This window comes from Falco peregrinus, chromosome 2, assembly GCF_023634155.1.
Source record: "Falco peregrinus isolate bFalPer1 chromosome 2, bFalPer1.pri, whole genome shotgun sequence".
Lineage (NCBI taxonomy): Eukaryota > Metazoa > Chordata > Aves > Falconiformes > Falconidae > Falco > Falco peregrinus.
The window spans coordinates 107,738,894-107,752,968 of NC_073722.1; the positions used below are offsets into that span (position 1 = coordinate 107,738,894).

The 14,075-nt window shown below is 48.0% G+C and overlaps 1 protein-coding gene across 2 annotated transcripts in view; it reads left to right on the forward strand.

The window, feature by feature from the left end:
- The window catches only part of SUPT6H (SPT6 homolog, histone chaperone and transcription elongation factor), a 30,212-nt gene that overhangs the window by 2,342 nt on the left and 13,795 nt on the right, over positions 1-14,075 (forward strand). For both annotated transcript variants that reach the window (XM_055798077.1, XM_055798078.1), the window contains exons 2-18: positions 4,124-4,264; positions 4,723-4,881; positions 5,042-5,112; positions 5,750-5,945; positions 6,595-6,679; positions 7,080-7,353; positions 8,626-8,727; positions 9,246-9,362; positions 9,894-9,983; positions 10,473-10,615; positions 10,875-11,026; positions 11,541-11,639; positions 11,814-11,943; positions 12,054-12,204; positions 12,626-12,780; positions 13,371-13,566; positions 13,912-14,051. In XM_055798077.1, the coding sequence (XP_055654052.1) occupies positions 4,156-4,264; positions 4,723-4,881; positions 5,042-5,112; positions 5,750-5,945; positions 6,595-6,679; positions 7,080-7,353; positions 8,626-8,727; positions 9,246-9,362; positions 9,894-9,983; positions 10,473-10,615; positions 10,875-11,026; positions 11,541-11,639; positions 11,814-11,943; positions 12,054-12,204; positions 12,626-12,780; positions 13,371-13,566; positions 13,912-14,051 (2,369 nt within the window). In that variant the 5' untranslated portion in view covers positions 4,124-4,155. The remainder of the gene's footprint in view (positions 1-4,123; positions 4,265-4,722; positions 4,882-5,041; positions 5,113-5,749; positions 5,946-6,594; positions 6,680-7,079; positions 7,354-8,625; positions 8,728-9,245; positions 9,363-9,893; positions 9,984-10,472; positions 10,616-10,874; positions 11,027-11,540; positions 11,640-11,813; positions 11,944-12,053; positions 12,205-12,625; positions 12,781-13,370; positions 13,567-13,911; positions 14,052-14,075) is intronic.

The following is a 14,075-nucleotide window of genomic DNA, read 5'->3' on the forward strand; positions in this document are numbered from 1 at the left end:
AATCCAGCTGAGCTAAAATTCATTCCATGAGCGTTTAATTGACAAAATGAATAGATTGGGATTCCTTAGGCTTTATGATTTAATTGAGTCAAGTTTCCCAGCCTTCTTATCCTCACAGAGCTTTCTGAGTGCTCTCCAATTTAGCTTTCCTTTTTGAAGTGTAGACATGAACGAAACTGTTCAGTGGTGGCTTTGGCAATGAGGTTCTGTGGACCTGTGTGATCTTAATTGGACTGTGAGTTGAACCGCAAAATGGCAGAGGTTAAAACAGTCCCTGTTGAAACCCTCTCTGCCTCAAGAAACCCACCATAAAACTAGGACTAACGTGGGTCAGGGCTTTGGTGTAGTTCCTTCCATGAAGGATGGGGAGAAGTCAAGGACTTCCTTCTCTTCACCACCCATGCTGTAGTAGAGCCTAGACTAGCACTTGGTTTTGCTGTTTTGTGCATTAACACTGCTATCCTGAGGTTAACTGCTGAATAATGAATGTGTCTTCGTGTAAGGACACTCCTTGGTTATTCCATGAGCACCACTGAGGCCTCATGCTTTAGTTGGCATCCCTGTGTCTGAAGAGCATGAGATGCTTCTGGTTTCCCTCACCCCAGACCTGCTCAGGCTGTGAAGCTTCTGTGTGGCACTGTCCTTCCTGATGCCATCCTGCACAAGGTCCCGTCCCTACCTTGCGAGTGCCACAGTAAATGACAAGGTGCAGGGTTTTTTCCTGTAACTATCCTGATATTTTGCAGGTACTCACAGCATATCTCCATTTCTAAACCTCATGAGTTAAACTTTGCTGATGTGTGATGTACAAAAGCTGTGTCTGCCTCCAGCACTGTCATGTTTCGCAGTCCTGAGCAACCGGCAGGCATCTGGTTGTGTGGCCAAGGCTTCACAGGTATTTTAATGCCTGGTTTTCAGAATTCTCAGGTCCATCACCGAGAAGCACTTGTTCTAAAGGCACTGCCTTGCCTCACCAGGGGGGCAGCCCACAGTGCCTGCGGCCAGTGTCCAGTCTGCTCTTGCTGACCTGTTCTATGGTGTCTGTATATTGACAGCATGGAGAGCTCTCTGCTCAGGGTCATCCCAGTTAAAAGGAGCTTGTGGACTCTGGACAATTGCTGTTGTGCCCTTGAGCTGAGCAAAGTACAGATGTCCCTGGTCAAAAGCAGAGGTCGTGTAGTTGCTCAGCCCTTTCCCGCTGGATCATCCCTGCAAGCAGGAGAGGCTGTGCTCGATGTGGAGGTGCCCGCGCTTCCCTCACCTGCTGCCGTGGTGCTGTCGCAGCGCTGCTTGCTGCATTGCTGTTGCCTTTGGTCTGTCTTGGTCAGTGTTTAGTGGCTGTAGGGGTAAAGCTTTATGTATGTATCACCTATAGGAGCCTGTCTGCTTGTGTGCCAGTAAGCGTGCAGGGTTAGGCATGGTCTTCCTGCCTTTTTGGTGCTCTAGTGCAATTTAGGACTTGCTCCTGTGCTGCAGCAATCTGTTGACCCTCTCCTGGGTGTGTTACAGGAGCGGGGTTGCTGTTGTGCTGCTCTGAGAAAAGGCCCATAGCCTGATACAGCTGGGCTGGCCCAACACTTCTCACTCTGGATTCTTCAAACCCTCCCCAGGGCCAGAGAAGCGGGGCTGGCCCTGTGTGACCTGCTGCACATGGGGCTCCTGCTGGGCAGCAGTGCTGCTCTGAGCTCTGCCTCTGCTCCTCCACCTGCGCTGGCTGCAGTCTCTGCCTGCCTCCCTGTCCTGTTTTATTTCAAATTAAGGCCTCTCTGCCGTGGAGGGTGTGAGAAACACCTTTAGTCCCTCTCTGATTCAACACCTCTTTGGTAATAGCTACCCTGGCTTCCGTTTGCCCTGTTAAGTGACATCCCTGCTGTCCTGAGGTGGATTTCACTGGAACTGAAGGCTTTGTGGGTGGTTGTCTTGTGTGGAACCTGCTCAGCTGGATTGTTAAATGAGATGGGTTTCCTAAGTCCTAGCTGTTCACTGTGTCCAGACAAATTTGATTTGACATGAACTGAAATTGCCAGGAAATGGTAGAACAAGCGATAAGGAAGAAAGTTGGAATTGTGAGCGAAACACTTCACTGGCAGAGAATAGTGAAATTGTGTATGGTGCTATCACGGATGGTTTTCTTTCTTGCTGGGTTTGTGTGTGGATCGTGGACAGGAGAGAAGTGAGGTTATTAGACTTGGAAATGCTCTAGGAAAAGCCACTTAGTCTGCAGTTTTATATATGTTAATACATCCTGACAGATACATGTTGAAGAAGAATGGGTGAGAAAGTGTGATGTTGACATAATATTCATACACAGGCTGGTAAACATAACAATTCCTGTTCCACTACTGTATGTAGTTACACAATTCATCAGTGGCGTTTGCTTCAGGAACATGTATTTAACTAGCATCTATACTGTCCTCTGACACATTATTTCTGAGAGGGATGCTTAAATATGTGTGTGTGACTTCTACAGTGTCCTCTTGAGGATGGGGATCACCTGCCTGGAGCATCGTGGATAGGTGTTGGCCACAGCCATGTAATCAGTCAAGAGTATGAGCGGCTATCTGCTCATGTCTGAAATCTGGCAGAGGTCTTTCCCTTGCCTTTATTGTGGGTTTTCTGTAACGAGATACGGCTGACACATTCCTTTGGAGCTATTAGTATTTGAAGACTTAAAAGATATCTAAGATGGGTCTTCCACTTTGGTGGTTTGGTGGTGGGGGTTTTTTTGTTTTTGTTTTTTTAATTTAACTGAGAAGTCCCTGATTTTCTCTTAAGTGGTTGTATTGGCCACCAGATGTATAGATCTCTGGGCAGAACAAGAAGTCCCGCACACAAGAAGTGTCACGGCAAAGCCTTGATCAGGTTGTCCCATATGGGACTGATTTCCTTCAGCTGTTTGTTTGCAGTGGGGAAACGATTATGGGAACGCTTTGAAGTGTGTTTGTTTAGGTATCGTTCTTTGGCATATGGAAATCTTTTCTCATCTTTTTTTTCTCTCTTTTTTTTTTTTTTTTTTTGTGTGTGTGTGTGTGTATTAAATTACATCAGATGTAATTTAACATGGAGGTTTTGGCTTTAGATCTGACACCTTCTCTGAGCTCCTTTTTGTACCTTCCCAAAGGCTGGTACTTCTTCCTGGGCCAGCATTTTCACCTTCACAGCCGTTTGAGGAATTGACGTGTTTTTTCTTAGAGCTGACTTTTGTAAGCTTCTGTTACTTTGGTGTGTGTAAAAAGGAGCTAAACCCAAAGCCTTTGAAAATTTTGAAGTTTTGTAACCACAAGAAGTGGAAGGCTCAGAGAGACAGAACTTGAGCTGTGTCTTTATGGACACGCTTTCCTTTGTACCAAGCTTGGTTTATACTGCTTCCAGAAACCCCAGCTGGTGAAAAACATCAAATGAGAAAAAAAAAAAAATGGTTCTGGCTATAGAAAACACCCTATTTCTGTAGTCTCTTGTTACTTCATGATCTCTGGACAGAGGCTCCTGGCCTGGAACATCCTGGCTGCGGCTCTGGCTGCATGGGGCGGTGGAGCTGGGCAGCCAGCAGCCCCCAGCCCAGACCTGGCAGCACCTCCCAGGCCTCTCGCCTGTTTGCTCCCTGGACTCCGCAGAGCCTTGCTGACAGCCTGCAACTGCAATTCAGTCAAGGCCCTTTTACCGGATTGCCCTGGCTTCATTAACTGAATGAGGATTAATCATATTAAGATCCTAATTGGTTGGACTGTGTGCCCAACACCTTCTAGCATTGGTGGCAGCATGAGGTTGCTTTCCTGGCCACATGGGAGGGTATGGGCAGGATGAAGGGCTTTGGCTGCCTGCGCTATTTCAGCCACAGCTGGGAGCTCAGCTGTGTAATGAATGCTGCTGTGACAGGTCCTGTCCTGCTCGCTGAGACATGGGTTGACAGGAGCTAGCAGCACTTGGCTACTGTCTTCATGCTTGCTTAATCCTTGGTGACAGGGACATCTAGGCAAGGTGGACACTGGGTAATTCATGGCCTGGATAGATAATTTGAAACCCTCTTGCCTTAGCTCTCTTCTCTCCAGAAACCAGTAGGGGGAAGTGCTTGCCATCACAGCTGGCTCAGCTGATGCGATGGATGTCTCTCCTCTTTCCCCAGTTCCTGTGGAGTGTGTGTGAGACGCTGCGGCCATGTCTGACTTTGTAGAAAGTGAAGCAGAGGAGTCTGAGGAGGAGTACAACCAGGATGGGGAGGTTGTGCCTAGAGTAACCAAGAAGTTTGTAGAAGAAGATGAGGATGGTGAGTCTGCCTGTCTGCTCTGAGTTAGCTCAATTATCTGTGTGCCTCGCTGTTCTATTTTCTATCCCGTGACTCTGCAGATGGAGCAATAACTGTGCTATAATAGCATGGCCATCTGTAGTCGATAATCTCAGCTGTTTAAGTGCTTCCCTTCCTCCAAGTGCTTAGGTGGGTTTTGTATTTGGCAATAGAAAATACACTGCTTCACCCCCGTGGGTTTGATAGTAAACAGTAAAAGCAGAGGAATTCTCCACCTGTTCCCTCTGCAGAGAGAGCATGAGACCACGAGACAAGAACTGGGCTTCTGGCACAAGCAGCTGGCTGGGTTCTGTGTCATGAGAAGTGTTAAGTTATAACTCCCTGTGTGGACAGTGTGAAGAAAGATTCTGTTTGCACAGAGCCAAGAAGGAGTCTCAGCCAATGAGTAAATGTCTAATGCTTGCTGCTCTCTACCCTAGATGAGGAAGAGGAGGAGGAGAATCTTGATGATCAAGATGAGCAGGGGAACCTGAAAGGTTTCATTAACGATGATGACGATGAGGAAGAGGAAGAGGAGGAAGAAGCCAGTGACTCTGGAGACTCTGAGAATAACGTTGGCCACAAAAAGAGAAAGCGGAGTAAGTTTTACAATAACTGTTCGTAGCAGGCCACAGGGTAACGCTTTTCCTCTGCCCTGGGTGTCTGCATGGGCTGGGTGAGCTATACCTTTCTCACTGGTTGGTCTGTTCCCAGATTAGTAAAAGGAGAGTGTAATTCACGTTTGCTCTCTTCTCTTAGCTTTTGATGACCGTCTGGAGGATGATGATTTTGACCTCATTGAAGAGAACTTGGGCGTTAAAGTCAAAAGAGTGAGTTGTGTTCTCATGCTGCTGTTAATGGTGTAGTGTGATGACGGAGGGTGGGCTGCTGTCTGGAGAGAGTGAGTGGTGCCTCCCATCTGCTCCTGCCCTCTTGGAAAGGGAGAGCTGAGTGCCTGAGGGAAGCAGGGTCTGTCCCTGCCCAGGCAACTGAGAACTGGCTTCCTAGAGTATGCAGACCTCTTCTTGTTTCTAAAATCTGCTGTGTTCCTCCCTCCCCACCTCTGCCGGACAGTCTGAGGAGCCCATCTTCTTCTAACTTTCTCCTGCATGGAGCTAACCTCAAAGTCAGTGCAGGCTGTTATGGGCTCTAAAGCTCCTTCTGTAACACTCCCTGCTGGAGGCACATCAACCAGGCTGCCGCTGGTGGTGACAGCATGCAGGTGACACAGGCCTGGGCACGGTGCAGTCCTCAGCAGGCAGTTACGTTGTGTACACGCTGTGCCCCATCGATACCCGTAGCACAGGTCCCCAGGGGGTGGCTCTTCTCCCCTGTGCTGTGCTGGGCTCCATCCTGCTCCCTCTCGGGTGCCTGCACACGAAGTGCAGTTCTGGCCTGGCAGAGATCACACTGAGCCTTGAGTCTCTGCCAGGATTTGTGGGCACTAACAAGCCGTCTTGCTTGCAGCAAAAATTCAGACGTGTGCGAAAAATGTCCGATGATGAGGATGATGAGGAAGAAGACTATGGAAAGGAAGAACATGAGAAGGAAGCCATTGCTGAAGAAATCTTTCAGGATGGTGAAGGCGAGGAAGGAGGGGAAGCTGTTGAAGCTCCTGTTGCTCCACCAGAAGAGGAAGAGGAGGAGGAAGAAGACGAATCTGGTGAGTATGGATGGTGGATTCATCCAAAGTTTGTCCTATGATTGAAGCACAGGAACAAAGTTAAGACTTTATTTGAGCTGTTGTGGTAAAGCTTTTGTTGGTCTGATTAGTACAATCTTTACAATTAAACATTCCTGGGTGGCAGGTTTAGTTTGTCTGTCTAAACTGATTTGTCCAGAAGCGCATTACAAGTGCTGAGGTGTTGAACGTCTCCTCTAAGCTGCCTTCAGAATGGAAATGCTTTAAAGGAGGGAAGTCAAGGCACTGTTCGATACCTAGCAGCACAGCACATGCCTGCCCTACTTCTCTTCAGCGTCAGCCTGTCACCACTGCTAGTGCCATACTGGAAGAGTTTCAAGAGTTTGCTGTCCAAAGCAGCAAGGCCTTTTCTGACTGCATTTTCCATGCGCTGAGCTGCAGATGTTGCCAGATGGCTTTGCCTGTGTCTGGAAGTTTGTTCTAGCTTGTTATTGTGGTTCAGGTGCCTGGAATGTCTGAGGTTGGTGTAGATGCCGTGGCCATCAGACAGCCAGCAGCAGCCAAAGCCTGTGGTGGAGGCTTGTAGTTGCGCTGGCTGAACTGAGCTTTGTCAGAGGTACCAGCTGAATATGCGAGTGTTCTGACCATTAAATCATTTTTCAATGTCCAGACATTGATGACTTCATTGTGGATGACGATGGACAACCTCTGAAGAAGCCAAAATGGCGAAAGAAGCTCCCAGGATACACAGATGCGTAAGTACTGATTGGAAATTTGCCTGGAGCCTTGAAAACAGTGCTCAGCTTACTTGATTCTTGGAACTGCAGAGTGATTCAGCTTGTGGTTGGATACCACTGGTCTCTTTCCCCAAAAGGAACCTGGTAAATTTAAACACGGATCTTCTAGTCTGTAATTTCTTAAATGTCTGACTCCTTCCTTTCTCCCCTGGATTTTTTTACAGGGATACCAAAACCAGTCCCTTAGAAGAGAAGTATTTGCATGTAAAACTCAGAGTTGTGTACCTGTCCATGATGATTTTTTTTTCCATTTTATCCATGATAAGCTTAGACTTGGGTGCTGTGGCCTCCCCTGTGTGGCTAGAAGGATGTTCGGTGAACTGCACAGTGAGGCTGAAGGATAGTTTTTGCCTTCCAGTGCTTTGCAGGAAGCCCAGGAAATCTTTGGTGTGGACTTTGACTATGATGAGTTTGAGAAGTACAATGAGTATGATGAGGAGATGGAGGAGGAGTACGAGTATGAGGATGAAGAAACAGAAGGGGAGACCCGTGTACGACCCAAAAAGACTGCCAAGAAGCGCGTCAGTCGGCGTAGCATCTTTGAGATGTATGAGCCCAGTGAGCTGGAGAGCAGTCACCTAACAGACCAGGACAATGAGATCCGCATGACAGACATGCCTGAGAGATTCCAGGTGAGGGATGAGGGTGCTAGTGTGCAAGCAGAAAGTGGTTCAGCTCCCACCGAGTACAGAAGGCCTGGGACCTGCAGGCCAGCTCTCACACCTGGCTGCTGGCTGGATTTTGGCATCTTTTTTTTTTTTTTTTCCGCCCCCCTCCCCCCTTCTTCTTTGAAGATTCCATCTGTCAAATGTATAGGCTAAAGCTCTGCATTCGGACATACCAGTGACGTTGTGAACTGTTCTAGCCGTGTAAGCCCGGGCTTAGCACTGGTCCAAGTTTCTCTTTGGCCACTGGGTGCCAGCGTTGCACTCCTGGAAGTGGTGCAGGGCTTGTGCTCTGCTGAGATGTCCTTTATGCTGGATCCTGTTTGGAATCCCTGCAGCCGTACCTCTGGATAGCAAGAGATACGGTGCCAGACAGGGTTTCTGGCCTGCCTGTATACCAGCCAACACATAACTGTTCATACAAGGTGTTTCTGTAACCCACTTTAATCCAAGTGACCGGGACACATGCTGCTGTCAACACCGAGTCCGGTTTGTGCTGCTAGGGATCATTCTGGTGTCTTGGATTTTTGTCTTAATTTTACCCTTTTTTCAGATTTTCACTGAACAGTTGATCTCCCTGTAGCATATGTTAATGTAATTCTGTGCAGAGGCTTGTTACCCTCCTTTGTAAAATGGAATGTCTGAAGCTGCCGGCTTTTCAGAAGGACCTTTTTTCCCATGCTAGCGTGCACAGCACAAGGGAATGCTGTTTGTAATGTCCTCTGACCATATGTGGCCCATTCAGACACTTTGTGATCTTCATGGATGTCAATGATGGTTAGAGCAGGCCTCCTGCAAGAGAAGTGGCTGAGACTAAATGCCCAGAGAGGGTTTGGAGCTGCTTTATGTTCTGCTTTTCTGTGGCTGCAGGAAGAAAAGTGATAACAAGGCTAGAACAGGCACAGACTGTTTGAAACAGAGGATGTAACTGCAGAGGGTTTGGGAGTCTGGTAGGAAATTGGGAGTACCCTAATTTGATTGTCACAAAAGATTTCGCACCGTTGCAAGCCTTTCCACAAGCCTTTGGCAGAATTGTTAGCTGCCTTTGCCTAGTGTAAAGCTGGTGCAGTTGCCTGTGCGCTCAGAAGCTGCAGACGTTGCAGGGCTATCCTCAGCAAAGCCCTGTGGGTGTGGGGGGAACCTGGAGCTCAAAACAATAATTTCCAGGCTTCTTGAAAACATCGTAGTGCGAGCCCTGGTGTTGCACATGCCTCTACTTATCTTGTTGCCTTTTCACAGCTGCGATCCATCCCAGTGAAGAGTGCTGAAGATGATGAGCTGGAAGAGGAAGCTGACTGGATTTATAGGAATGCATTTGCAACACCTACCATCTCCCTGCAGGTAAAGGTCTGACTATGCCTAGGACTTCTGTCCTAAGAGAACTTGAAGGTGCTGCAGATTTCCAGCCTTGAGACATTGTTCCAGGAGTCTGCTGAGAGGAATGTGGTGCCCAATACAATTTTCTTTCTGGTTTTCTGGTTTTGAGCAGGTCATTTAACATGCAGGTGTCTTCATTTTCGTATTTATAAAACAGGACAAAAAAGGAACACGGAGAACTTGCAGGAATAATTGTCAAGGATGATTGAAAAATCTCTGAGCCAGTGTGCACTTAGGGCTAAATTAGTATTAGCCATGATCTGCGTTTACACCATCTGTTACCTTGGCCAGGTGCTGCTTCTCTGTTTTCCTTTAAGCCCAGTCAGTGCTAGGATGCTTTTCTGTGGTAAAAAATCAGAGTGTGTACCTAAGCCTGCGTTCCCAGCTAACAAAAAGGACCACTGTTTTCCAGCTGTAGCCTGGGCTGGTCTTTTAGAGTCAGCTCAGAAATACAATCAACACAACACATTTCTTCTTTTTAGGAAAGTTCTGACTACCTCGACCGTGGGCAAGCCAGCAGCAGCTTCAGCCGCAAGGGGCCCAGCACCATCCAGAAGATTAAAGAAGCCCTGAATTTCATGCGGAACCAGCATTTTGAGGTAATTTACAACTCCGCTTCGTTGCCAAGATGAGGTCTGAGTGGCTGTCTCCTTATCCAGGCAGGATTAGCAGAGGGGCTGCTGGAAGCATTTGGGGCAGCAAACTAGAAGGGGCTGAGATACCATACCTGGTTGCCTCTCCTGTGACAAAACGGTGCTTCATTGGAAAGTGCAGCTCAACTGATGTGAGCTGTGGCAATGCAGGTTTTTAAGGCCTGTTTGGTGGTGCTGCTGATGTCCTATTTCCCTGATCCTGAATAAATTGATGCTAGATGAGGTGGAGGAGTTTCAGAGTCTCTTGAGCCTTGGTCAGTCCATTCAGCCTGTTCTCTGACGTGTTGCCTGATGTTGCAGAAGCTTTTTGGTCTATGTGGTATATTCTTTGATGGAACAGTCTTAAAGGCTGGGGTGTGGCTTGGTGCATATTCTACGCTGCTGCTCCATTAGCTTGTTCTCCCACATGGAACAGGAGGATTCTCTGGACTCCTGGCTGCCACAGCATGGTGGTAATGAGTCTTATTTTTGACCCAGGTCCCATTCATCGCCTTCTACAGAAAGGAGTATGTGGAGCCAGAGCTGCATATCAATGATCTGTGGAAGGTCTGGCAATGGGATGAGAAGGTGAGGAGTGTTTTCACTGCTTATCATCCCATCAACATTTAGCATATCTTCTCACCTAGCATTGATACTGTCAGCAGATTTTGTTTTGGCCTTGGAGACCTTGTGTGCTTTTCTTACCCTTGTGTTTTTGTACATTTGTTACCGTGTGGTGGTAAAGGGTTATCTGACAAAAGAGGATTCAAAACAGTCCTTCCCCTTCACCGAGTTCCTCTTGTGCAGTGACTTTTCCTGCAAGGAGTGCAGGTTTCTTCTCTACCATCAGGTAGATCCAAATCTTGATTTATGGTTTTTTTCTGTTAATATAATCCATCTCCGAGATGAGATCTGCCACATTTCATATCTGGGCTCAACTGTGGGTGAAGATTTCAATGATTGTTTTTATATGACAAATATCCCAAGATCCTGGGAACCCCTATTTGGGAAGGGAAGAGACAGATGTGACCCACCGTGATGGTAAGTTTGACTGCAGTTCTTTTGTTCTCATGTTAGTGGACTCAGCTGAAGATCCGCAAGCAGAACCTGACACGTCTGTTTGAGAAGATGCAGGCCTATCAGTATGAACAGATTTCTGCTGACCCAGACAAGCCCTTGGCTGATGGCATAAGGGCCCTGGATACTACTGACATGGAGAGGTATGGTGCCATGACCTTCTTACATTCATTCCAGAACAACTTAAAACGTGTGTTAGCTTGCCCAAACAGCACAGGCTCTCTGGCCGCTGCAGTGCATTGACGTTAGCCTCTACAAAGCCAGTAATGAGAAATATTTAAAATTCTTTTGGAAGATGAGCCCAAGCGCTCCTTCTGCCTGACCTGTACCAGAGCAGGTTCCTTGAGTGCTCTGACCACAGCTCAGCTTTGCTTTGACACAAGCTGGCTTTGCGTGCCGTAGGTTGAAGGACGTGCAGTCCATGGACGAGCTGAAGGACGTGTATAATCACTTCCTGCTGTACTATGGGCGAGACATCCCCAAGATGCAGAATGCTGCCAAGGCTGCTCGAAAGAAGCAAAAGCGTATCCGAGAGGATGGTGAAGAGGAGGAAGGTTTGTCCCCAGATTTGATAGTCTCCTAACTGTGGGCTGGTTGAAAATCCTGGTTCAAAAGAATAGGAAGAAAGTTTGTTGAAAAGCCCGTGTGTTTGCACAGGGCATCTCTACTGTTAGTTTCTATCTCAAGTTAATCCCAGGTCTTCCAGGCATCTCTGAAAATTTTCAGTTTGCTGCACAAGGTGCTGCTTTCCAGTAGGCTGAATACCACCCCTCGTGGTGGGGGCCAAAGCAAGTATCAGCCACTTTGATGTGTGTTTTAATGTGCAGCCCAGAGATCCTGCTATTAAAACTGCAGAAGAGTGAAACTGCAAAGATAGCGTTTTCAGGGTATTTTTCTAAACCTGAAAAATTTTAAGGTTTACTGTGACCTTTGAGGTGTGTTTGTGGAATTTAGGGACTCTGTTGCATGATGGTAGGTTGTGTTTAATCCCTTTGCTGTGCTCCTGACACGCTGCAGTTGTGTGGATGCCTTTGTAAAGAGGCCTTGCTAAATATATCCTTCCCATAGGTGAAGGGGAGGATGCAGAAGATGATGAGCAGAAAGGGCCTGAGCTGAAGCAGGCTTCCCGTCGGGATATGTACACCATCTGTCAAACAGCTGGGCTGGGTAAGCGTTGCACTCTGTCATGCTGAGCTTGCAGTGGCCTAGCCCGCATGCTTTGCTGGGCGGTGTGGCTTACCTGTAGAAGGAGGACTGGTAGTTTTGCTCCGTGTAAGCTACAGTACCCTTGTCCTCATTGTTTTTGTGTTGTGTGGTTTTGGTGGTTTTTTGATTTACCAGATGGCCTGGCTAAGAAGTTTGGTTTGACACCTGAGCAATTTGGAGAGAATCTCCGAGACAGTTACCAGCGTCACGAGACAGAGCAGTTCCCTGCAGAGCCCCTGGAGCTGGCCAAGGATTATGTGTGTAGGTCAGTGCCGGGGAGGGTGTCTCCTTGGAGATCTTGCGGATGTGACACAAGGGAGGGGATCTCAGGGCATTCTCAGGCCCTAAACCTTCATGTTGCCTTTTTACTTTTAGTCAGTTCCCAAGCCCTGAAGCTGTGCTGGAAGGAGCCCGGTACATGGTGGCTTTGCAGATAGCCAGGGAGCCTTTGGTCAGGCAGGTCCTGAGACAGACTTTCCAAGAAAGAGCTAAAGTCAACATTTCACCAACCAAAAAGGGGAAGAAGGTAAGGACGGGAGCTCTGACTCCATGAGTCAACTCAGGGAAGGATCTAAATAACATAAAAATGCTCATTTTTGCATCTGGAAACTTCTCCCATGTCAGTGGCAACTATGAATAAATCTTGGAGCAGCATGTGAGCTGGGTGGTTGCAGAGGCCAGCTCAGCAGCATGCTGCATTTTTAGTCTCAGAGTTTCAGCAGATCTGATTCTTGCTGTTGAGACGTTGCCTTCAATTATTGGAATGGTCTCTGTTTCTCTGGGACTGGGAACGAATTCCACTGTGTCCTGCTGGGGAAGGAAATGCAGACTGGCAGGCGTAAGGGTGAGGGGGTATTGAATAAAAGCCATTGTCTGCTGCAGTAAACAGAAGGGTCTTTCTTTGTGAGTGCCCAGCATGCCTGCTGACTGTCTCTCCTCTCTCCCAGGATATTGATGAAGCCCACTATGCCTATTCCTTTAAATACTTGAAGAACAAACCTGTGAAGGAGCTGCGAGATGACCAGTTCCTGAAAATGAGCCTGGCAGAGGAGGAAGCGCTGCTCACTATAGATATCAGCATTGACATGAAAGGAGTGGAGGGGTGAGTCCTCACTGGCTCTGCCATCCATGCCTTGGCAGAGCTCATGCGTCCAGTGCTGTCACGCTGCTAGAGCTGCTCTGTAACCCAGACTGCTCCTGGAAGTCATGGCCTGATGGCTTCCCGCACCTTGAAGTCAAGCAGCCTCTCAGGGTCTTGCTTTTTTCTTCATCTTAATGAAAACCTTAGTTGACATCTGTCTTATTCATTTGGAGGCAAACTCTGAAGCCTTTAGGATTTTTGTGAAAGGCAGTGCTTGTTTCCCAGCCATCTTTGCTGTGTGCTTCTTGTTTTCTTCCCTGCACATCTGAGTAGCCACACTGTGCCCTATGGATGGGCTGGAGTGGCTGTGGGCTGCCCCATGTTGCACGGATCAGGCTTCTCTGTGCTGCGTTCAGCTGCGATCTGTCTAGCAGCATATCTTTTGCAGATAAAGGAGTGTTTGATGGGAGAATTGGCTCTTCTCTAAATTTTCCAGGCAGCTCCCTGAATCTGAGGTGCTGCTGTTACATCCCTGTGCAGGAATCTGCCAGTGGTGGTGTCAGTGCAAGCGTCTGGAGCCCTTCTGTATCTCCTCCCCTCATTTCTTGCAGTTACGGAAGTGACCAGACATACTTTGAGGAAATCAAACAGTTCTATTATCGGGATGAGTTCAGCCACCAGGTGCAGGAGTGGAATCGGCAGCGTACAATGGCCATTGAGAGATCCCTCAACCAGTTCCTCTACGTGCAGATGGCTAAGGAATTGAAGAACAAGCTGTTGGTGGAGGCCAAGGAGTATGTCCTCAAGGTGAGACAAGGGACGGGTGGGTTTGAGTCAGAGCTGGGGTTACAGGTGCAGACAGCCCTGCAGTGTGCTGGGGATAGCTGCTGACAGGCCGTACACAGGCTCTTGAAAAGGAGGAGAAGGCAGGCAGGGGTCTGAGTCTGATACTTTCCCGAGGATAGAGAGAAGAGCAAATATCCCAGTGGGAGGGAAGATGGGCTCCATGATACTGGAGAGCTTGTCCCAATCCTGGCAGAATATACTGGTTGCTGCCTTAAGCAGTCCACAACCTTCCCTCCGGAGAAGGGCTATGCCAAAACACCTGCAGTGGATTTTCTCACTCCTCTCCCCTCTTCTCTGTTCTGCCAGGCTTGCAGTCGGAAACTGTACAACTGGCTAAAAGTAGCTTCATATCGTCCTGATCAGCAAGTGGAGGAAGATGATGATTTCATGGATGAAAACCAAGGGAAGGGGATTCGGGTGCTAGGCATTGCGTTTTCCTCAGCCAGGTAGGAGGAAGGGAATTGCCTCTG